Source organism: Peromyscus californicus, unplaced genomic scaffold (assembly GCF_007827085.1).
Source record: "Peromyscus californicus insignis strain IS unplaced genomic scaffold, ASM782708v3 Scaffold_6__1_contigs__length_162567912, whole genome shotgun sequence".
Classification (NCBI taxonomy): Eukaryota; Metazoa; Chordata; class Mammalia; order Rodentia; family Cricetidae; genus Peromyscus; species Peromyscus californicus.
The window spans coordinates 140,731,445-140,753,460 of record NW_026294584.1 but is presented as its reverse complement, the minus strand read 5'-3'; the positions used below and the strand labels follow the sequence as shown (position 1 = coordinate 140,753,460).

At 46.3% G+C, this 22,016-nt stretch overlaps 1 protein-coding gene across 1 annotated transcript in view; it reads left to right on the top strand.

The window, feature by feature from the left end:
* Galnt8 (polypeptide N-acetylgalactosaminyltransferase 8) overlaps positions 1 to 16,043 on the top strand; it is a 37,379-nt gene extending 21,336 nt beyond the window's left edge. The window contains exons 7-11 of the mRNA XM_052721576.1: positions 1,852 to 2,037; positions 3,856 to 3,993; positions 4,379 to 4,474; positions 6,456 to 6,611; positions 12,912 to 16,043. Of these exons, the coding sequence (XP_052577536.1) occupies positions 1,852 to 2,037; positions 3,856 to 3,993; positions 4,379 to 4,474; positions 6,456 to 6,611; positions 12,912 to 13,055 (720 nt within the window). The 3' untranslated portion in view covers positions 13,056 to 16,043. The remainder of the gene's footprint in view (positions 1 to 1,851; positions 2,038 to 3,855; positions 3,994 to 4,378; positions 4,475 to 6,455; positions 6,612 to 12,911) is intronic.
* Positions 16,044 to 22,016: the final 5,973 nt, after the last annotated feature.

The following is a 22,016-nucleotide window of genomic DNA, read 5'->3' as shown; positions in this document are numbered from 1 at the left end:
ACAAGGAAAGTTTTCATTTTAACATAGTAAAATTACATATAACAAAACAGTTATCAAGCAAGAATTAGTTATAATATCTAGTCTATTTGTATTTAGCAAAATTAAAGAAAATATTCTATCATCTATCCTATCTTCGTGAGTCTAAAGTTTTATATCAAATTTATCTTTTATCATTAATAAGGAGAACTATAATTATAATTATCTAGTCTTCTGTATGCTATGAATATGTGTTGCTAACATTGGTTAATAAATAAAGCTCCTTGGGCCTATGGCAGAGCAGAATATAGCTAGGTGGGAAAACCAAACTGAATACAGGGAGAAAGAAGGATGGAGTTAAGGGGAGATGCCAGCCTGCTGCCCAAGGAGCAACATGCCTGCAGACCTGTAATGCCACGGCCATTGAGTGGTTATTTTCTAAAAACAGCTGTTGCCTGGGCAGGCAGGACGAAGAAACTTCAGTCTACACAGACCTGAGCCAAGAAGTCCTGAAGGTCTTTCACTGTGTCTCTCCTCCCCTTGTCCCTCCCCCACCCCACTTTCCTTTCTTCTCTTCTCATGTTTTTCCCCCTCTAGACAGGGTCTCACTTTGTGGCCTTGGTTGGCTTACAGCTTGCTGTGTAGACCAGTCAGGGTGTTCTAGAACATACAATACTCCTGCTTCTGTCTGCCGAGGGCTGAGCTTATAGGTGCGCATCACCACATCTAGCAAGATATGCTTATAAACTCATCGCGTCTGTGATCAGGGGTCTATGCAAGGCTGGAAACCAATACTCAGTCAGGAGCGGGCTCTCACTTAGGCTGAACTGGGAAAGGACTTGCCTTTAAGGTCACAGGTCATTGATAGTGTTCAATACCAACAGAGGCAACATTTGGTGTTTCTTTGTTTTGTTTTTTCTTTGCTTGTTTGTTTTGTTTTTCCTGCTGGCACTTGGAAGCCACTCTTAGTTTCTGGTCATGTGACCCTCCCTGTTTGGTAGCTTACCCCACAGTGGCTTGCTTCTTCAAAGCTAACAGAAGATTCTGTCTTCTAGCAAGCTGGGCATTGCTGTCTTTTATCACACAACGACACACAGATGCAAAAGCGCCCTGTTGTCCCGGCCATGGTTTGTTGGTGGGAAGGTGGCAGGCCCATACTCAAGAAAAAAGGGTTGGGCGAGGGTGCTGACCCCAGGAGGAAGGACCAAGGAGGCTACCAGCATCCGCCCACCTTACAGATGTGTATCTGGCATGCTAGTAGAAAAGGATTATGGGAAGCTGGCTAACGATGGAGGCTCCTGACAAGGTGTCTCAGGTGTCTTGGGCTTCCTTGCTCTGAGTAACAGAGGCAGTCCCTTCTCTGAGCCTCTCAGGAGGACTTCCGGAAGGAGGTTGGATTGACAGAGCTGTCTGACACTGGGAGAGAAGCAGTCTGACAGGCGAGGTCGATTTATATAAGAAGTTTGGGAGGTGCCATAGTGGTGGGAGTGGGAAGATTAGGGTTTCCAAGCTGATTGTGGTGGCTCGTGTTCCTAATCCCAGCACTTAAGGAACTAAGGCAGGAAGACTGCCGTGAGGCCAGTTTGGGCTGAGTAGGCCAACTTGAGCTACAGGGTGAGACCCTGTCTCAAAAGGGGAGGGTCTTTCTGGGCGGTGATGGCACACACCTTTAATCCCAGCACTTGGGAAGCAGAGGCAGGAGGATCTCTGTGAGTTCAAGGCCAGCCTGGTCTACAAAGAGAGTTCCAGGATAGCCAGAGCTGTTACACAGAGAAACTCTGTCTTGAAAAGCCAAAAAGAAAGAAGGGTCTTTGCCAGTTCATTGGCTGTAAGGCTGTGGTATTGAGGGAAGGTGGCATTGTCCCTCTCCTGCAGGTGTGGCAGTGTGGAGGGAAGATTGAGATCTTACCCTGCTCCCGGATCGCTCACCTAGGGAGATACTACAAGCCCTATGCCATGAACCTAGATATTCCCTTGCGGCGGAATGCTCTGCGGGTGGCTGAAACCTGGATGGACAAGCACAAATACATGGTCTACTTGGCCTGGAACATTCCTCTCAAGGTTGGTCATGGATTGAATAGAAGGGAAAAGGAAGGAAGAGGAGGTAGCAGTGATGGTGGAGAATGAGAAACTGTGGGACAAACACAACATCCTGGGCTCGATGGATTAAGGTATGGTCCCCAGTGTGACAGTAGTTCCCAGTTGTGTGTATATAGTATAGCACTGTGTCCAGATAATGTTTGATGTACCCATTTTTCTCCTTTGGGGTTTTTTTTTTTTTTAAATGGCATCTTCACGGTATCTCAGGCTCGTTTAGAGCTCATGGCAATCCTGCCTCAGTTTCTTCAGTGTGGAGAAATAGAGGTCTGAGGCAGTATACTGGCTCATAGGTGAATTCTTTCACCATCAGAGTGCACCTACAGGGTAGTTTTATGGATGAGGAAGCAGGCACAAAACGAGTTGGAAAGAAATTGTTGAAGATAACACTGGTGCAGATAGTGAGGAGCAGAGACAAAACTCCAACATGTCTGCCTTCCAGACCCCATGTCCTTCATTTCACGCCGAGCGGGGTGGAACACAGGGCCTTTTTGTCCTCCATCCTCTTCTACAACAGAGACTTATGTACCCTGGATGGCTTTGAACTTGTTCTGTAGCTGAGGATGACCCTGGGTTTCTGACCCCCCCCCCCCACCTCCACTTCCTAAGGGCTGGGATTATAAGCGTGTGCCACCATACTTGGTTTCATGCAGTGCTGGGGATCAAACCCAGGGCTTCATGCATTCTAGACAAGCATTCTACCAACAGAGCAACATACCCAGGCCAGGCATTCATTCTCTTAAGAGGGTGCAGATAGGGCAGGCGGCATGGATGAATGGAGGAGGTACTGTAGCATTCCTGGATTCACATGAATGGGGGTACTTTGAACTGAGCCCACTTTCCCCAGGCTGCTGTGCTGTCTCCTCTCCCTGACCTCTGGATCCTGTTCGTTGAGGCATGCTTGACTCACAGAGACCAGTCACCTCACTGACAAACTCCTCTTCCATCACAGAATACGTTCAGGGAGTCGCCAGAGAGCAGGGGAGTCTGGGCAGTGATAGGCTGTGGAATGCCCTAGAAGGAAAAGCCCAGAGATCAGGATGGAGGTGGGACTCAGGAACCAGTAGATCAGGAGAAGATAAAAATGAGCAGAAATTCCTGAGCCTCCTTCCGAGGTCAAAGTCATGAAAGTGGTTCCAGCAGGCTCCTGCAGTGAGCTCCCTGTTGGGAGAGAAAGTCTTCTGATATTCAGGGTAGCCGGCGGCATGGTGGGCAAATGAGCAGCCCCTCCATCATCCTTAGTGTTCTATCTCAGCAGTGTTGTAGTGTCATAAAGGAAGCCATAAAGGAAGTTCCCTAAACCAATGAACTAAGTACCATCAGAAACGGACCTTACAAGAATTCTGGGAAGATGGTAGATACACAGTTTCTGCCTTTCCTTCTCTACCTGCCTCCCTTAGTCTTCCTTCACAGTGGTTCTTCACAAGCACCACTTCCACAAGGCTCCCTCACAGTCCGAATCTTGGTACCAGAAGTTTTGTTTAAGCATTTTCTGGCCATTGTATTTTATGTCCTTTTGATTCCAGTGGCATCTCAAAACGGGAGAAATCAGTCATGAGAAATAAGCTTGAGTGGCCCCCCCACAGGATCTGTCAGGATAAAAAGCCAGCCAGGGTGCCCAGGGCTCCAGGCTTCTGCTTTCCCTCTGTCAATAAAAGAGATCAAAGTCATCATCTCTGAGTTCTAAGAAAAGAGCCAATGCCCACACAGTCCACAGGAACCGATGGAGTCAAGGGTGTTTTCAAGTCTAATGAACACATAGCACCCGTATTTTCTCTTCAGAATTCTGGAATCGACTATGGAGACATTTCTTCCAGAAAGGCACTCCAGGAGAAACTGAAATGCAAATCCTTTGACTGGTACCTGAAAAATATCTACCCACTCCTGAAGCCAGTCTCCAACATCGTCTGCTATGGAAGAGTATGTATTGGAAATCTACAGCTCAGATTTGAACGGTTTCATTGTAAAAAGTCAAGGCTAGAAACCCAAAGCAGTCAAGGAGTTATCCTGAATCTATTCTGCCCAAGCCCCCTCCAACTGCTTCTCTTTCTTCTTGCTCCTGAGAGGCTTCCTTTCTTCTCATTCTTTTTCTCCTCCACCTCTGCATCCTTTGCTTGACCCCCCTTAGCTCCCCATCCCACGTTTGACTTCACTCCTCTGAACTGGGCAGGAACAGATTGCCCTCTGCTGGTAGTGTTTTCTGTCATCCTGTGGTATAACCAGAACCCAAACCAAAAAATACGGGGCCTGAGGTGTCTTCTTTCTATGATTCTTTCCAACAGTGTGGTTGTGTTTTCTCCTTTAGATTAAAAATTCACTGGATGAAAGTGTTTGCCTGGACCGAGGACCTGTTCCAGGAAACTCTCCCAAAATGAAACCTTGCCGTGAACTCAGTGAACAGGTATTTCCCGCTGGTATCCCTGCCAAGGTAGTAGGTCTGTACTGGCTCAGAGAACCTGTGCCACAAGTTAGCGGTTCCTTACTGTTAGAGGATGGGGAAGGCAGGAGATGAGCATTCTGGGTAATATGTAAGCATGTACTGTTCAAAAAGTACAGTAGTGACAGGCAGGCCCACAGGGGCAGGGAGAACAGGCAGGAGGGCTCTAGGGATAACATTCATTCTCCAGGTGACAGTTTTATTGGCAGCCTACCCCCGTCACTTCTTACCATCTAAACTTGTGGCTCTGCTATTCATTCTGATGTGTGTCTTGGAAATTGGACAAACAAGCCCATCTACACTCCTGCGGAAGGAAGCTGGCTAAAGAAGAGAGGGAGAAGGGGGATCCCTGTGCTGGTTGGGATAGATATGATGGCGCCAAGTGGAGGGTGTTTTTAGGGAACTTTGTTATTGAGACTACAGACATATATTATCTTACTTTGCTTTTAAAATGTATTTAAAGATACATTTACTTTATGTGTATGAATGTTTTGCCTAGATACATGTAGGTGCATTGTGTGAGTGCCTGGTGCCCAGTGCCCACAGAGGTCAGAAGAGGGCATAGGATCCCCTGTAACTAGAGTTACAGACAGTTATGAACCACCATGTGGGTGCTGGGAACTGAACTGAGGTCCTTTACAAGAATATCCAGCAATCCTAACTGCTGAGCCACATCTCCAGCTTTGCCACCCCCAAATCTTGGTTTGCCTGCTGCCATCCACCTCATTCCAAGTGCTGGGTCAACAGGTGCTTGCCAACCCACCCAGTTATGCAGTGCCAGTGATCACACCCAGAGCTTCCTGCATGCTAGTCAGGCACTGTACCTGTGAGCTACATTTTACTTTGTACGTTGTCCTTGCAGAGGTACCCCAGGGGGTACCTGGTAGAGGTAATAGCCACAGAAACTATTGGAAACCTGAGCCACAAAGACTCATCCAAGCTGGTTGAAGGTCTATGTCAGGTTGGGAATTTGAAGGCAAGCTGCTTTCCTGGGATCAGCATCACTTGGGTGACCAACATCACTTGTGCTTCTATTGATAGTGTCTTCACTTCAGTTGAGATCATTCTTCAAAGATAAGTCCCATCCGTCATCCATACCAGCCATGATTCTTTTAGAACCCTGTTCATCAGCTATTCATTGCTGTGGTAGAATACCTGTGATCAACAACTTAGGGTCAAAAGATTTATTTTGTCTCAAGGTTCCAGTCCATGGTTGCATGGCTCCAAGTTGTGGGCCTCTGGTGAGGCAGAACATCATATCAAAGTTGTTAGCAGGGGTACAAGCTTAGGAAGGGTGGGGGAGAGATCAGGGACAAGATGCAATCCTTAGAACATGTTCCTAGTAGCCTCCTCTGACTAGTCCTCCCCCGCAACAATATCATCAAATTAGGAATCCACCGAGGAGATGATGAATCCATTGATTAGCATGCCCAAGACCCAGTCAGCTCTCAGTGATTGGATCCACCAGCTGGTCACCAACCATCCAACCTATGAGCCTCTGGGGGATATGTTATAGCTCATCATAGAGCCCTTGTGGGAAGGAGGGTGGGCTGAGTGTCCCTGTCTGCCCTTCTTGCTAGAATGTGCCAGGGCTAGTGAGAAAGGCAGTGAGACCCATGTCCCAGGATGTTCATGCTCTCCCCGTGCCTAGGTCACCCATCCTCATGTCTTCCCCGAGTTCCTGAAGTTTCTATGGCAGTATCTAGGGAGAAAACTACCACCTTGGAACTGACTGTGACGTCGGGTCTCCTGAACACAGAAGGGTGGTTGAGAAGGAAAAATACTTAAGACTGGTGTGGCTTCAGAGGGCTTGAGCTCAAATCCTATCCTGGGCACTTTTAGAATGTTCTCAACCCTCTCTGTAGCCAGGTTTTCTAGCATACAGTTTAATGGCTGAGGCCTCCCTGCTTGCTGGGCCCAGCATGGTGTCCTTGCTCTCTTGTAGAACGTGTACTACCTCCTTTCTGGAGAATTCTATGTGGGGGAACTAACCAATGAGCAATACTGCCTGGCGGACTCTGGCCGTGGAGAAAAGCCCACATTAGAGCTGTGCTCCGAGGCAGCGAAAAGAGGAACGCACATCTATTGGGACTTTAAGCAGGTGAGTTGCTTGGGGTAGAAAAGGCAGTTATTCAGACACAGCATGAAAGGTTCAGGTGTGGCTGTATCTACAGCACTTTACGGAAATGATTTCTATGATAGTATGTGGGGAGAAAACCACACACACACACACACAAACACACACACACACACACACACACACACACACACACACACACACACACACACACACACACACCAACAAAACCCCTAACAATCATCTCAGGATTTGTTGTGCCACCATCTTCTTGCTGTGTTGCTGCCTCATGGTTGATAGTTTCTGATCCATCTTCTTGCTGTGTTGTTGCCTCATGGTTGATAGTTTCTGATCCATCTTTTTGCTGTGTGTTGTTGCCTCATGGTTGATAGTTTCTGATCCATCAGAGTGGCACTTCACGAAGGTTGCATGGCTGTGATACTTCCTTAAGACAACTGAATATTTTGCATCAATGGTACTGGCTGTGAAGCTGGGTCTCCTGAATACAGAGGAGTGATTAAGAGAAAAAACTACTTCAGATTGCTATGGTTCCAAAGAGTATGGGTTCAACCTGCTCTCGTTACTTTTAGAAAGTTCCCTTCCCTCTCTGTAGCTAGTTTCCCTTATACATAAAATGGAGACAATAAATATCTACTTTATGGGATTAAGTGAGATAGCATGTGACAGGCATTTGGCACATGCCCAACAAACAGGAACATTTGATACATATGAGTCACTGCCTTTAATTTTATTAGTGCCACCATCTTCTTGCTGTGTTGCTGCCTCATGGTTGATAGTTTCTGATCCATCAGAGTGGCACTTCACGAAGGTTGCATGGCTGTGATACTTCCTTAAGACAACTGAATATTTTGCATCAATGGTACTGGCTGTGAAGCTGGGTCTCCTGAATACAGTGGCACTATTGTATCAGACTTTGGAGCACTGGGTGGAAACATGTAAAAGCCCTTCCTTCAGTTGAGTGCACACCTACGATGCTAGCACTCAGGAGGCAGAAGCAGGAGGATCACCAAGAGCTCAAGGCCAGCTTGGTCTACATGGTGAGTTCTATGCCTACACCCTGAGACCCTGCCTCAAAGAACAAACAAAGCTCCTCCTTTGACTTCAGCATCGGATGACCAGAACAGGGTGGAGAGAATTTGCCAGAAGGCCTGTGACAGTAACATGGGGAACCTCACTGACCATAGTCTATGTGTGAAGTTTCTCTATGTGCAGGATGCTTCAAAGGCTTGTGTCTTAGGCCACTTGGGTAAGACCACGTGGGGAAGATACCAACCTGCCTGTGATCATGTCTCTGAACACCTGCCTACTCCATCAGGCTCCGGAGCTACATTTTGAAAAAACATTGACATTTTTTTTTTATTTAGACATTCTTACTCTGTAGCCCAGGCTAGCCCAGAACTCAAGATCCTTTTGTCTCAGTGTCCTGAGAGTTGGAGTTATGTGCATGAACCTCCATGCCCAGCTAGCAAATAACTTTTAAAAACTTATTTGTTTACATTTATTTTATTTTAATTTATTAGTACGTTTTAGCTCATCTGGAGCTGAAGGTCCAAGTGGTTATGAACTGCCCAATAGAGGTGCTGGGGACCAAATTCTGGATTTCTGCAAAGAGCAGCAGGAGCTCTTAATGACTGAGCATCTCTCCAGCTCCACAAATAACTTCTTAAAGCCAAAGTGGTTTTAATTATTTATTTTTTGTATTTATTTATTTACATCCTGGCGGACATTTCCCCTCCCTCCTCTCCTCCCAGTCCCTCTCCCTACCCTCCTCCCCTGACCCCATCCACTCCTCCTCTGTTTCTATTCAGAAAAGGGCAGGCCTCCCATGGATATCAACAAAACATGGCATTTCAAGTTGCAGTAAGACTAAGCACCTCCCCACCTTGTATTAAGGCTGGGCAAGACAACCCAGTATGAGGAATAGGGTCCCAAAACCCAGCAAAAGAGTCAGTGACGGTTCCTGCTCCCAGTGTTAGGAATCCTGCAAGGAGACCAAGCTACACATCCATTACATGTATGCAAAGGGCCTAGGTCAGTCCCGTGCAGGCTTCCTGGTTGTCTGTTTGGTCTCTGTGTGCACCTATGAACTCAGGTTAGTTGTTTCTGTGTGTTTTCTTGTGATGTCCTTGACCCCTCTGGCTCCTACAATCCTTCCTCCTTCTCTTCAGCAGGATTCCCTAGGCTCGGCCAAATGTTTGACTGTGGGTCTCTGCATTTGTTTCTATCAATTGCTGGATGAAGCCTCTCTGATCACTACTGGGCTAGGCACCAATCTATGAGTCTAGCAGAGTACCATTAGGCGTCATTACATTGACACTTTTTCTCCAGTCACGTTTGAGTCTGTCCTGCCTATGAGATGTGCTGGGGTAGGATGATACAGAGATTTTGGGAGTAGCCAACCTATAGCTGGTCTAGCCTGAGACCCATGCCATGAGAGTGAGCCCACCCCTGACACTGCCTGGAGCACCAGGACTCAGAAGCTGGATGGCCCAGAGACCTAGGATAGAACCAAACACGACTGGCTTTGTTTTGTTTTGAAGAATTTACTGTTAGCTATGGAGATCCCTTCAGGGAAAAATATGTGCAAAATAAGTTCAGAGGTTTTGCAGTCTCCCTGAACTATGCAATATTGGTTATGAGGAGGAGGGAGAGGAAGGGAAGGAGGAGGTGTGGGGAAAAAAAGGAGGGTGGTGAGGAGGAACACTCTCAGCTCTAACGACAGTGAGTGGCCAGACTCTCATAAGCCCTATGTGGGCATCGTTCTCCACACTCTCTCCTCACCAGGACCAGAAAGTGTTCCTCAGGGTCCAGGCAGTTTTTCCTTGAGGGAGCCTTCCATGACCCATAAGAGTAGGTTAGTACTTCTGTACTTTCTTAGGGTTCCTTTTTTTTTTTTTTTAAGATTTATTTATTTTATTATGTATACAGTGCTCTACCTGCATGTATGCATGCAGGCCAGAAGAGGGCACCAGATCTCATTATAGGTGGTTATGAGCTGTCATGTGGATGCTGGGAATTGAACTCAGGACCTCTGGAAAAGGAGCCAGTGTTCTTAACCTCTGAGCCATCTCTCCAGCCCCTCTTAGGGTTCCCTTAATCCTTGTCTTATTGTCTCTTAGAATAATGTTTACTTGAACTTTGCTTTTTTGAGACAAAATTTCACTCTGTGGACTTAGGACTTACAAATTTCAGCCTCCAGAGTGCTGGGATTACAGGTGTGCTCTACCATGCCTGGCCTCACAGAGCTATGGCCTGTATGGCTAGGTTTTTTCTGTTGTCTGTCATTCTGTGGTGACAACATCTGGAATATGGCTGGCACTTGACAAGTGGTTGAGGACCAAGTGCAAGATTGTCCCACTTGGGGTATCAGCTTGGAGAGGTGAACTAGGAGACAGGGTTCTGCCGCCTTCCCTAAGTGGAAGAGTCTTATCAAGCCTCCATCACTATGACAAGTCCCTGAGATAATCAGTTCCTACGTTGGCACAGTCTAGTTCCCATCAGTTGTCCTCATGGTTTGAGGCCTGGAGTGAGTCAACACATCATGGCGGGAACACATGGTGAATCAAAACACACTCAGATCATGAACCAAGGAGCGGAAGAGAAAGAGGAAGGGCTTGGGCTCTCATAACCCGCTTTGAGGTCGTGTCCCAATAACTGAAGACCAATATGTAGTTTCCACTACCTCCCAATAATGCCACGCTGAGGAACAAGGCCTTAACACACAGGTCCTTGAGGGGCATTCCAGACCCTAGTGATATTGAGGAGTGGCTGGGGAAATAGTTCTGAGACCAAGGGTGGGACACAGGAGCAGAGAAGGGCTACCTACCAGGCCAGTGGTTTTGCCTGCCCTGCAAGAGCAGGCTGCCTTGGACTGTCATGGCTTCTCTAGTCAATGGCAGTCACCAGGCCCAGCATGTGGCAAGTTGAGTGTACCAATGGGATTTTAAATCTTAATGGACTTGTTACTTCATGTACAAGCCTAACAATGCTGAACCATTAATTGTATCAGGTCTTTTTATGGTTTAATAAATTGAATTTCCTTACCCACTGAAGACTATGTTCATAAATCACTCCCAGTATTTAACTTTAAATTTAATGATCCTTAATTTCCTAAGTGTTTACAAAGTACAATCTCAACATGAAGTCACAAATTCAATTATTCTATGACACATCTTAAAATTGGCATCACAATGTTAATTAGTAAAGATGTTGACTTGTCTTAAACATAGCACAATTCCTCCTGGTAGCAAATAGATACAGAATCTTTGGGAATGTGTTTGGTTTCCTTAATGCCATATTTTATGACAAAGCTCCTGGAATTAAAGATACTGCTTATTCTAAAGAAATAATTATTCAAACATTTGGAAAGTGGTCTTCCCAAGAGAAATTTGGAAGATGGCTGTATTAGTGACTTTTCTCGGCATTGTGACAAAATGTTTGACAAATGCAACTTAAGGCAGGAAGGGTGTGTTTGACTCGTGGTTGGAGGGAACACAGTCCTCCATGAGAAGGCATGCTAATGTAGGAAGCTGGTGAGTGCTGCTCTTTCCCTTTTTTCCTGTTTATTCGGCCTCAGATCCCAACTCATGGGATGGTGCCATCCAAATTTAGCATGAGTCTTCCTTCCTCAGTTAACCTGTAACACCCAAGAGTGTGTCTCCTAGGTGATTCCAAAACCAGTTCAGGTAGACGATGGGAAGATAAGCCATCAAGTCACCTACTCATTGAGGTTGATGAAAGAAGAGAGATTTTTATCTCAGTGGGAGGCCTGGCCTTCAGGACAACAGGACATTCTGTCTGCCACTCTGAGGCTGAGGCCAGGTCTGTTTATATGGCTTCTCTGCCAAGAAGTCTACAAGTTAAAGGGGAAGGTGATTGGGTGGCTCCTGGCTTATTACATAATGCTAAATTCATTTGCATCAGTTCCTTCTCTTCAATCCTTTCCTATCCACGTTAGGTCTAGAAGCAGAAACTTTCAGATATAAAGATGGTATTTGATTGGATGCCCAGGCTCTACTATACCTTATTTATTTTGTAGGCCCCACTTACAAATTATTCTACTAAAAAGTTCCAATGAACTGAGAGGCAGATATAGTTAGATAGTCCCTCTGTTTATTTTCACTCTCATGATTCTGAGTCTTGAGTCCTTCAGAGGAGGCTGTGACCTCTGAGCAGCACAAGGGAGCCAGTGTCCATGACTGAGAATGAACCTTTCAGGAGAGGCTAAGTCTTGATACACATGGACAGTCCTGTGGGGAGCCTGGCGTCCAGAGTAAACTGAGGAGGATGCACAGTCCTGTGGGGAGCCTGGTGTCCAGAGTAAACTGAGGAGGATGGGTGAAGGTCAAGGTGGCAGCACACGACCCAGAGAAGGCTTCTGGAGGCAGTAGGAGGAGTGGAGGGCACCAGTGGCTGAGGAGTGCCAGAGGCGGCACCCACGGGATGTGGGAGTGTGGAAGAGAGAACTCCCTGGGGAAGATGAGAAATGCAAAGGGTGGGGTCCAGGGAACAGATCGTGCCTGCAGACTGCGAGGTTCCCCATTGCTCAGCTGTGGCCATGAGAAGGAAGGAACTGGGTGGGGTGAGAGAGACTGCATGAGAAAAAGAAGGACCAGCTTCCCTCCTTCCCCCCTCCCTCCCCCAGACAGGACAGGGAGGGGGTACACAGAGGTGGACTTAGATCCACTATACATTTTTCTTCTATCTGGCATAGGACACTCAAGGAACAGTGACCCCAATTCCATCCTTAATTCACATTACTTCTAAGCCCAGTTTTAGAGACATGGAAATCAGACTCAGAAAGGTTATGGAAGTTGCCCACGGTCCTGTGGTGTGTCCCTGGGAAGTGAGGACTCTGCCTCCGTTTCTGCAGTAAGGCCCAAGGACATGATGGAAGGGTACCACTCAGAGGGGTGAGGTAAATGGGCTGAGGTTCCTGTGTGGTTTCTGCTCTATACCTCCCTCTGTGAAGATGGAGGGAGACAACAAGGAAGCGTGGTCCTGGGGGGGTTGATGGGCTCCAGGGTGGAGGAGTTCAAAGAAGGGCAAGTGGCAAAGGGATGCCCTGCAGGGTGCAGCCATGATGCCCAGCGGAGTGCAGGGCTGCCCTTTTACCCCTGTAAGACGCCATCGCTTCGAAGCTTGTACATACAGCTGTAGGCAGGCTAACTCTACTCTTTGCTTCTCCGTCTCCTCCGAGAGGACTGAGGAGCTCTGCAGTGTAAATCTGAGCACCCAGCTGAGCGAGGGGGTGAGCTGCCTAGGAAGACACATAAACACCTTGCCTTTGTCTCTTCCATCTAGGGAAATTCCATCAAAAACAAGGATACCGCACGGTGTCTGGAGATCAAGAGAGACCCCTCAGGTACCTACAGGCTTGTGTTAGAGAACTGTACCCAACAAACGTGGAAAATACAGCATATAGGCAGAAACTGGGGCCACTCATAGCCAGCGAGCCCCAGAGATTTGGATTTGGAGGGCCCCGTTCCTCAGGCTGGAATGGTGTCTAGCCACAGTGCTTTCACACTGGGAGAGGATGAGAGACAGATGTGTGTTTGTCTACTGCGACTTCAGCATGCAGCTCACAGAGGGGAGGCTTGAGCACATGTCAAAAGTGTCTGCTGGGGAGAGTGGTGGAAACTCTGAAGCCTCGTCCCCAGCTTGCCTCGAGAGATCGTGATATGCATCAAGTGCCATTCTGGGAACCTTCTCAAAATAGCCAGCATCATCTGGTTGCACTGTGAAGACAGTGAGAGGGATGAACGTTTATCTTTGATTTCCACCAACGCTGTTTAGCCTTCATTCCGACAGCTACTATCACCACCTGTCCCACACCTCCCCCCTGGTCATCTGCTCCCCTCCCCAGACAGTCGTGGGCTGGGCCACGTGACAGGCTAGATACTCTTCATAAGTCTGACAGCTACCCAGGTGGCCTCAATTCCCTCCCTGTCTGGACTGTCCCGAAAGAGACTTTCTCAAATCCCTCAGTGTAGGTGCCTTCTCAAATCCCTCTACCACATTCTCAGTGTAGGTGCCTCTGGATGGCCCGTCTCTCCCACTGCGGCAAGGTCACATAGGAGGAGGAGGATCCTGTGTGTGTGCTGTAGGCTCCTGGAGTCTCCTGCAGAGCAGCCAAAGACAGAGTAGCCTCAGATGCATGGAAAAGCATGTGACTCCATTCCCAGTGGGGAGCCGGCTGAAGGTGCACAGAGGTAACTTTCCACTCAAGTTGGTAAACGACAAATAGTACACAGCACATTCTGTGGGCAGGAATGTGGGAAACAGGTCATCTCACACATCCGCGCCAGGGTTTCAAACTGGTGCCAGCTTCCCGGTGGGCTAATTGGCACGATCTAAAAATAGTATATGTGCATTTTCTCTTTGTGCCAAGAATTCCACCTCTAGAAATTTACCTCCAAAATTATGAATTTGGACTGCCAAGACAGCTCAGAGGGTAAAGGCATTTGCTGCCAAGCTGACAACTTCAGTTTGTTTCCAGGAAGCTACACGGTAGAAGGAGAGAACCGATTTCTAAAAGTTGTCCTATGACCCATCCACACATGTGCACACACACACACAAAAATACTAGATGCAACAGACATATGTGAGATATAAGAACAAATGTAAAGGAAAAAGAGTAAGAAAATATTCATGCACAAAGTAATCCCTTGTAGTATTGATTCTGAGTAAAAAATGTTGGGGGTGAACTACATGCTTGAACATCAGAGTAGCCAGAAATATCCATGCAGGGGGCTGACTGTACAGCTGTAAACACCAGCAAGCCACATCTGTGACTGATATGGAGGGAGAAGCAGTGTATCTTGTTAAGTTAACAAAAGAAAAAGAAGTATGTCCTGCAGATACCTTTTGGTAAAAATGAAGGGGGACATGTTATGTTCATTTCTACACAACAAAAACAAAACAAAAAAGTCTAAAGCTGGAGGTGGAGGCTCATAATTGTAATCCCAGCACCCGAGAGGGTGAGGCAGGAGGATTGTGAGTTTGAAGCCAGTTTGAGCTATGCAACAAGATCTTATATAGAAGAGAATGGGGAGAAAAAACAAACTAAGAAACTAATGAGATATGGTGGTAATGGGTGGTGGCTGGGAATACGGTGTAAAGGACTGGGTAGTAGAAGGCATGTGTGTCCAGGGCAACTCCTCTAAATAGATGTTTATGTAGCTTTGACATTTAGAGCAATGTTTCGAAATTAAATTTTCAAAATTAAATCACATAAAATCAGAGACAAAAATCTCAAATGGATTGTAAACAAAAAATGATCTCACATATTTTCTATTTTTATTGTTTGTTTAACTTATGTGCGTGCACACATGCATGTTGGTTGTTGTTTGTTCTAAGACAAAGGCTCATGTGGTCTACGCTGGCCTCAAACTCGTTATATAGTCAAGGGTGGCCTTGAACTGCTGGTCTTCTTGCTTAAAACTCCCAGGTACTAGAACTACAGCTGTGGACCACGACACCCAGCTTAGATCTAGTTTCTAAATATTTTTCCAATAGAAGGAATGAAGAAATTAGGGCTTCTTAGGGGAGATCGTTAACTTTTGGCTGGTCCTAGGATACATTCCTGTGTTGAAAGTAAAAAAAAAAAAAAAAAAATTGCTCAAGGAAGGATGAGCTGTCGCAAATCATAGTGGCCAGATTGAAGGAGTCCCCACTGGCAATGTTAGGGACTGTGTGAGCATTAGAGTCCATCAAACATTAAAGTCAATTTAGCAATAGATGATACCACAGAATAATATAAAAACCCACGAGTTGTTTCAAATGAATGCATGAATGAGAAGGGAGCACTCCTTTCACGGTAGAATGCCAGCTAATTAATATTGAAATGATTGTGAATTAGAAAGTCACCATCTGGCACCTGCCATAGCTGGAATTGTCTCAGGCAAGAATCATTATCAATGACAAAAACTAGTGAGTGCTAAGAGGCAGGCTACATGCATATGTTGACAGAGTAGCTGCCCAGAAGTTATGCATTAACTGCAGAGGGAGCACAGGGAGAAACCTGGCAGACCTTAACTCAGTAACCAGTTAACATCAGGAGTGGCTGCACAGGTGGGCATCATATGCCTCCCAGCAGCAGGAACCCAGAATACAGAGCCTCAGGAATCTTGAGAAAACTTTAATTAAACCACAACTGAGGGCTGTTATCTAAGATAATCTGGTTAGATGAAGGGGTGCATGCAGTCTGTAATCCCACACTCAAGAGACTGAAGCAGGAGGATTGTGAGTTGATATTACATGTTAGTGTAACATAGTAAGACCCTGTCTCAAAACAAAACAAAAAAACAAAAGACAAAGCAAGATGCATGCTTGAAAATGTCAAAGCCCTCCACCCCTAAAAAGCCCACAAAAGATTGGGGAACCTTCCACATTAAAGTAGACTAAAGACACCTTGATGTGTCCAGTGGTCTTATACAAGGCCCCAGACTCTCTCTCTCTCTCTCTCTCTCTCTCTCTCTCTCTCTCTCTCTCTCTCTATCTCTCTCTCTCTTTCTGTGTGTGTGTGTGTGTGTGTGTGTGTGTGTGTGTGTGTGTGTGTGTGTGTGCTCTCCCTTTGCCTAGAAGAGCAGCGGGTGACTGGCGGTATTTGGGTATTTGAATGGGGTTTGTTGTTTCGATGGTAGTTCTGTGTCTACACTCTTTTCCTGGTCTGAGTGTGGTCCTTGTCTATAAAAGACCATTGATTTTATGAAATACTCACTGACTGTTTTGATGGGACATTCTCTCCGAGATTTTTATGTGTGGGGATACATGACAGCTAGACTGGTAGGTAGCTGGAGCCAAGGATGACCAGGAAGACAAAGGAACCGACACATGTGTACATGTATGGATGAACCGTGAGGAACATGCAAGAATTTCTTGTGCTCCATCTGGGACTTTTCTTTAAGCCTGAAATTGTTTCAAAATAAAAAGATTTTAACAAATTCAAACACAAATTGCCCCATCTATGTAGATAGTCATTCCCTCTCTGTGGTTTTGTTGTCTGCACATTTGGTTTCTTGAGGTCAAATGGTTCAAAGGCATTAGATGGAAAATTCTAGAAATGATTCACAATTTTAAATAAGTTGGCCTGAAAGCTATGACTTGCCTTCGAGATATGTCTGAGAAACGGTCTTCTTGCAGTAGATGGTCATTAACACAGAGACCCACAACTAGAGAGCTATCGGAGATGGGGGGTGGGGGGACTTTGGAGTGCTCAGCCCTGAGTAGGATCATATCCCTCTTTTAAGGCTCAGAAGGGACAGGGGGGCAGGGGAAAGACTGTAAGAGCCAGAGGTGGTGAGAGACTTCAAGGAAACAGCGTTTCCAGATACAACGGGGCAGCTGCACACACGCGCTCACAGAGACTGTGACAGAATACACAAGACCTGTGCAAGCCCAAGCCAGACCAAATCCCAGCCTGGAGGAGCGGACGTGCGCACAGAGTCCCCTTTAGTCTATTCAAACTGATAGCTGTGGGAAAATCATGTCTCTTCAATGGAGTGGCAATGGGTAGGTTTATCAACCACACTTCAGCGCTGCCCCCAGGTTCAGGAGTAGTTAGTCAGTCAATGCAACTCAGACACCACTGTTTTTCTTTTTTTGTAGATATTTTGTTGGTTTTGTAGGAGAAAGAAAGAACATGAAGTTGAGTGAGTAGAGGAGTATCTGGGAGGAGTTGAGGGGGGTGCAGAGGATATGATCAAAATCTATTATATAAAATTATCAAAAAATAAATAGAAACATTAAAAAATAAGTTGGGACTGAGGAGATGGCTTGTAAGGACCTGTGTTTGGGTCCCCAGAACTCATGTAAGAAGCTAGGAGAGGTGGTGGGTGCTTGTAACCCCAGAGCTTAGGGAAAGAGACAAACAGATCCTGGGGGCTTCTTGGCCAGCTATCTGAGCCAATATAGCTCCAGATTCAGTGAGAAAATCTGCCTCAAAAAACAAGATGGAGAGCCATAGAATAAGATATGTTAATCCCTGGAGCCTACCTGACTCATCATGGGCATGCATATTTGCATACATCACACACACACACACACACACACACACACACACACACACACACACACACGGCAGAGAGACAGAGACAGAGGAAAGAAAAGAAAAAAAGAAAATTAACTTTATTAAGTTTGCTCTTATAATTTCTCTAATTTATTATTGAGTTATTTTTCTTGCTACTTCTAATTTAAAAATTCAGCTTTATCATCACTGCATCTTTAATAAGAAAAAACATGAGTATATAGGGTTTGCCACTACACACTGCTTTCAGGAAGCTGTCTATGAAGTGTTTCTTCCTTCTTGGCTGTGGCTATGGAAACAGCACCTGAACCTAACTTTGGTGTCCATTACTCGTAAGAGGAAGCCTGCAACTCTCCCATGGACATAGCTTCGTAGGCTCTGGCTTCCCCTGCAGCCCCGACCTGAGGGCAGGGTTGGTGACTGGCTTGCCTCCTTCTGCAACCTCACTTGGTATTTCAGAGGTTCTTTAGAGGGCCATACTTCCGTGGCTGTGGTCTGTTTCAAACGTCATCTGTCAGGAGATGTGAAGGTCATTTCAGCCCCTGACTTCAGTCTGACCACATTAATGATTCACGGATTCTTCTCCTCTTGAGTTTTGGGGATGCTGGAGCTATATCTGTCATCAACAGCAAATATGGCAGGTTAACCACTGCTGACCTAGGAGCAAAAAGGTCACAAAACCCTAACAGAGAAAGAATTCCTGGTTTCCCCTTGGATTCAGCAGCTGTGACCCTGCCATGCTCTCCCAGATGACCAGACAGTGATGTTCTCAGGAGTGTCTTGAAATGTCCATTTTCTTCCCTATCCTATATCACCTCTGGGTTTTCAGATACCGTCACTGATCTATCCTTTCTGGGTTCTGGGGTGAAACTCTGCCAAACACCTCCCAGGAACTACAGTCGTACAGGTAGCAGGCTCAGCTCCTCTCTCCAGTCCAAACCAGCCTTTTATGCACTCTGTAGCCTGTCAGGCCTTGAACTTGTAATCCTTCTGCCTCTGCCTTCTAAGTTGTTGGGAAAGGATTACCACACCAGCTCTTCTTCTGCCCTTCTTTCCTCTCCTCTGCTCCCCATTTCTCCTTTCATCCTCCCCGCCCCCACGGGATGGTGGAGGCGGGGGTGGACTATGTAACCCTGACTGACTGGGAACTTGCTATGTAGATGAGGGTGGCTTCAGATCTGTGGGAATCCTCTTGCCTCTGCCTCCTGAATGCTAGGATTACAGGCATTAGCCATTGTGTCAGACTTTTCTTCCTCTTTTAACAGCTTTTCATTAACCTCATAAATGAGTGGCTGGCCCTAGTTTTGGTACATTTCTATCCAGAGTTAAATTGAAGGAGTGGAGTTCATGTTTTCTGTTTCCACGGGGGCTGGGACCTGGGGCCCAAACCTGCTGTTCTGGTACCATAGCTGCTTCTCCCCTTGCAGAGCCTACATGGTGCCCCTTTCTGGGCTTGACTAGTCTTGTCTTGAATAACCTTTCTATGAGAAAATTCCTTCCCAGAATGCACAGGAATTTCCTGTTTTTCCAAATCCCAAATTCCAAGAAAAAATCAGTTGAATAGTTGAGAAAACAGGAAAAAAGCTTTGCAGTTTTTCTTCGAGAGTTAAATCTTCACACATGGGATGATATGTTGAGGTTTTGAAGGAAGCAGGTGTGTCCAATGGCACAGGAGAGCAGGAAACAGACACATTCCAAAATTAAGGTCGATATTTTCAGAATCCAGGACAGGAGCATGAAGAGAGAAAGCAATCCTATGGCTGGCATCCTTATGTGTGTGTGCAACATCTTTATGTGTGTGCAGCATCCTTATGTGTGTGCAGCATCCTTATGTGTGTGCAGCATCCTTATGTGTGTGCAACATCCTTATGTGTGTGCAGCATCCATATGTGTGTGCAGCATCCTTATGTGTGTGCAGCATCCTTATGTGTGTGCAGCATCCTTATGTGTGTGGCATCCTTATGTGTGTGCAGCATCCTTATGTGTGTGCAGCATCCTTATGTGTGTGGCATCCTTATGTGTGTGCAGCATCCTTATGTGTGTGCAACATCCGTATGTGTGTGCAGCATCCTTATGTGTGTGCAGCATCCTTTTGTGTGTGCAGCATCCCCATGATGTAAACATGTGCGGTCATCTGTCTCCTCCCACAGTGACTGCTGAAATGAAAAGCCCTCTCGGTGGGGTTTTATGTAGAGTGACTTGTCCACAGTTGAGTTGACCGTGCTTCATAGAGACAACCACACAGATTCTTATGAATGGGGCTCTCAAAAGTATCAGATTTTTGAAAGCAAACTACATGTTATAATTAGAATTGTCCACCTGTCATTTATTCTACTTGGACCTGCTGACTTCATGAAGAAATCTGAATATTACATTATTTGAACACACACAATGCTTGTGGACATCCCCCAGAGTTTGAATGCTATAAACCACACTTTTGTGAAATTACTAATTTTAACATGTCTACCCCTGCTTCTCCTATTTTTTGAGCCAAGGTCTTGCTATGCATCTGAGGCTGGCCTTGAACTCTCAGCCTTCCTGTCTCATCCTCCGGAATACTGAATCACAGGTATGGGTTTCCATGTCCAGCATAAATTCAACATTTCTGACATTTGAAACAGCTTTTTAGTTCTGCATAAATGACTATTGTAATTACTGTTAGAAACACTTAGCGTGTAATTGGCGATGTCAGGAATTTTTCAGAGCCCTCCTTGTTCACTCCTGCATCATTCAGAAGCTGGTAGGAAAACTACCCCTGACCTTGAGTAAGCCTCTAGCCAACCTCTCTGACTCATTACTCTGCATTCTTCACTCATTTAACAAATCAAAAGAGGTCGTGGCCGGGCGGTGGTGGCGCACGCCTTTAATCCCAGCACTCGGGAGGCAGAGCCAGGCGGATCTCTGTGAGTTCGAGGCCAGCCTGGGCTACCAAGTGAGTTCCAGGAGAGGCACAAACCTACACAGAGAAACCCTGTCTCGAAAAACCAAAAAAAAAAAAGAGGTCGTGAAAGAGAGGGAAGAGAGGTGGGAAATAGAGAGGGTGATATGGAACAGAAAAGCAGAAGCGTGACCTAACTGGGTGAGAAAGGGACCAGTTGCAGATGAGAGGGGCACAGAGGGCAGAGATGGAAGAGGAGAGCCAATTAGAACAGAGTATAGTGACACAGATGTCTGAAAAAGCCACAGTGACACCCCTTCTTTGTGTGCTAACCTAAACCAAATGTTAAAAAGAGCAAGCATAAAATAACATTGTGGCTTCTTATCCTTTCCTGAATGTGTGTGTATGTATGTGTGATGTGTATGTTGGTGTGTACTTGTGTTCACATAGGTGTGTGTAGACACATGTGCAGAGAGGTGTGTGTGTGTGTGTGTGTGTGTGAGAGAGAGAGAGAGAGAGAGAGAGAGAGAGAGAGAGAGAGAGGGAGGGAGGGAGGGAGGGAGGGAGGGAGGGGGAGGGAGAGAGGAGGGAGGGAGGGAGGGAGGGAGGGAGGGAGGGAGGGAGGGAGAGAGAGCGAGAGCGAGAGCGAGCAGAGCGAGAGCGAGAGCGAGAGCGAGAGCGAGAGAGAGAGAGAGAGAGAGAGAGAGAGAGAGAGAGAGAGAGAGAGCGAGAGCAGAAGTTGGTCTTGGGTATTTCTTGACTATTTCCCACCTTATGTACAGAGGCAGTATCTCTTGCTTGAAGTCAGGGCACACAGATTTGTCTAGTGTAGCTAGCCAGTTTGCTCCAGGAATCTCCTGCATCTGCCTCCTAATGCTGGGATTACCAGCATCTACTTGGTGTTGGGGATCCGAACTTTGGTCCTCACCCTTGTATGACAATCACTTTACCCAATGAACCATCTTCCCAGCCCTTTTCCTTCTTAAAACAAGTGTTTTTAATGCTTTGGGGAAAAGTTTAGCAGTCTTCTTGTTCGGGTAAATGGGTTGTGGCTGCCCATGAAAGGTGGGTCTAGGTGATCCATACCCTGCAACAGGGTGTGTTGGCCCTTGCTGATTCAAGCAGTTCTCAACATGGGGGCTGTATCTATAGAAAGTTCTAGGAACTTCTTAATCTTTAGGGCCTTCCCACCAGGCAGGAGTCCTTTGCTGAAGATGGAGTGGAGTACCACAGACATGCCAGCTACCTCTGGCACAGGAGTGGGTCTTGGGATCCAGTTTGACTTGATGCAGGAACACTAGTAAAAAAAAAAAAAAAAAAAAAAAAAAAAAAAAAAAAAAAAAAACCACAGCCCTCAAACACTCCAGTGTCAGATGAGCCCTTGTACATCCCATGCCTCCTTTCTTCCTAAGATCCCTTCCCTCCTTTCCAGAATGCCTTCTCTACAGGAGGGCCAGAGTGCCAGATGGACGCAGATATGCCACACCATTGGTGACACTAGCTG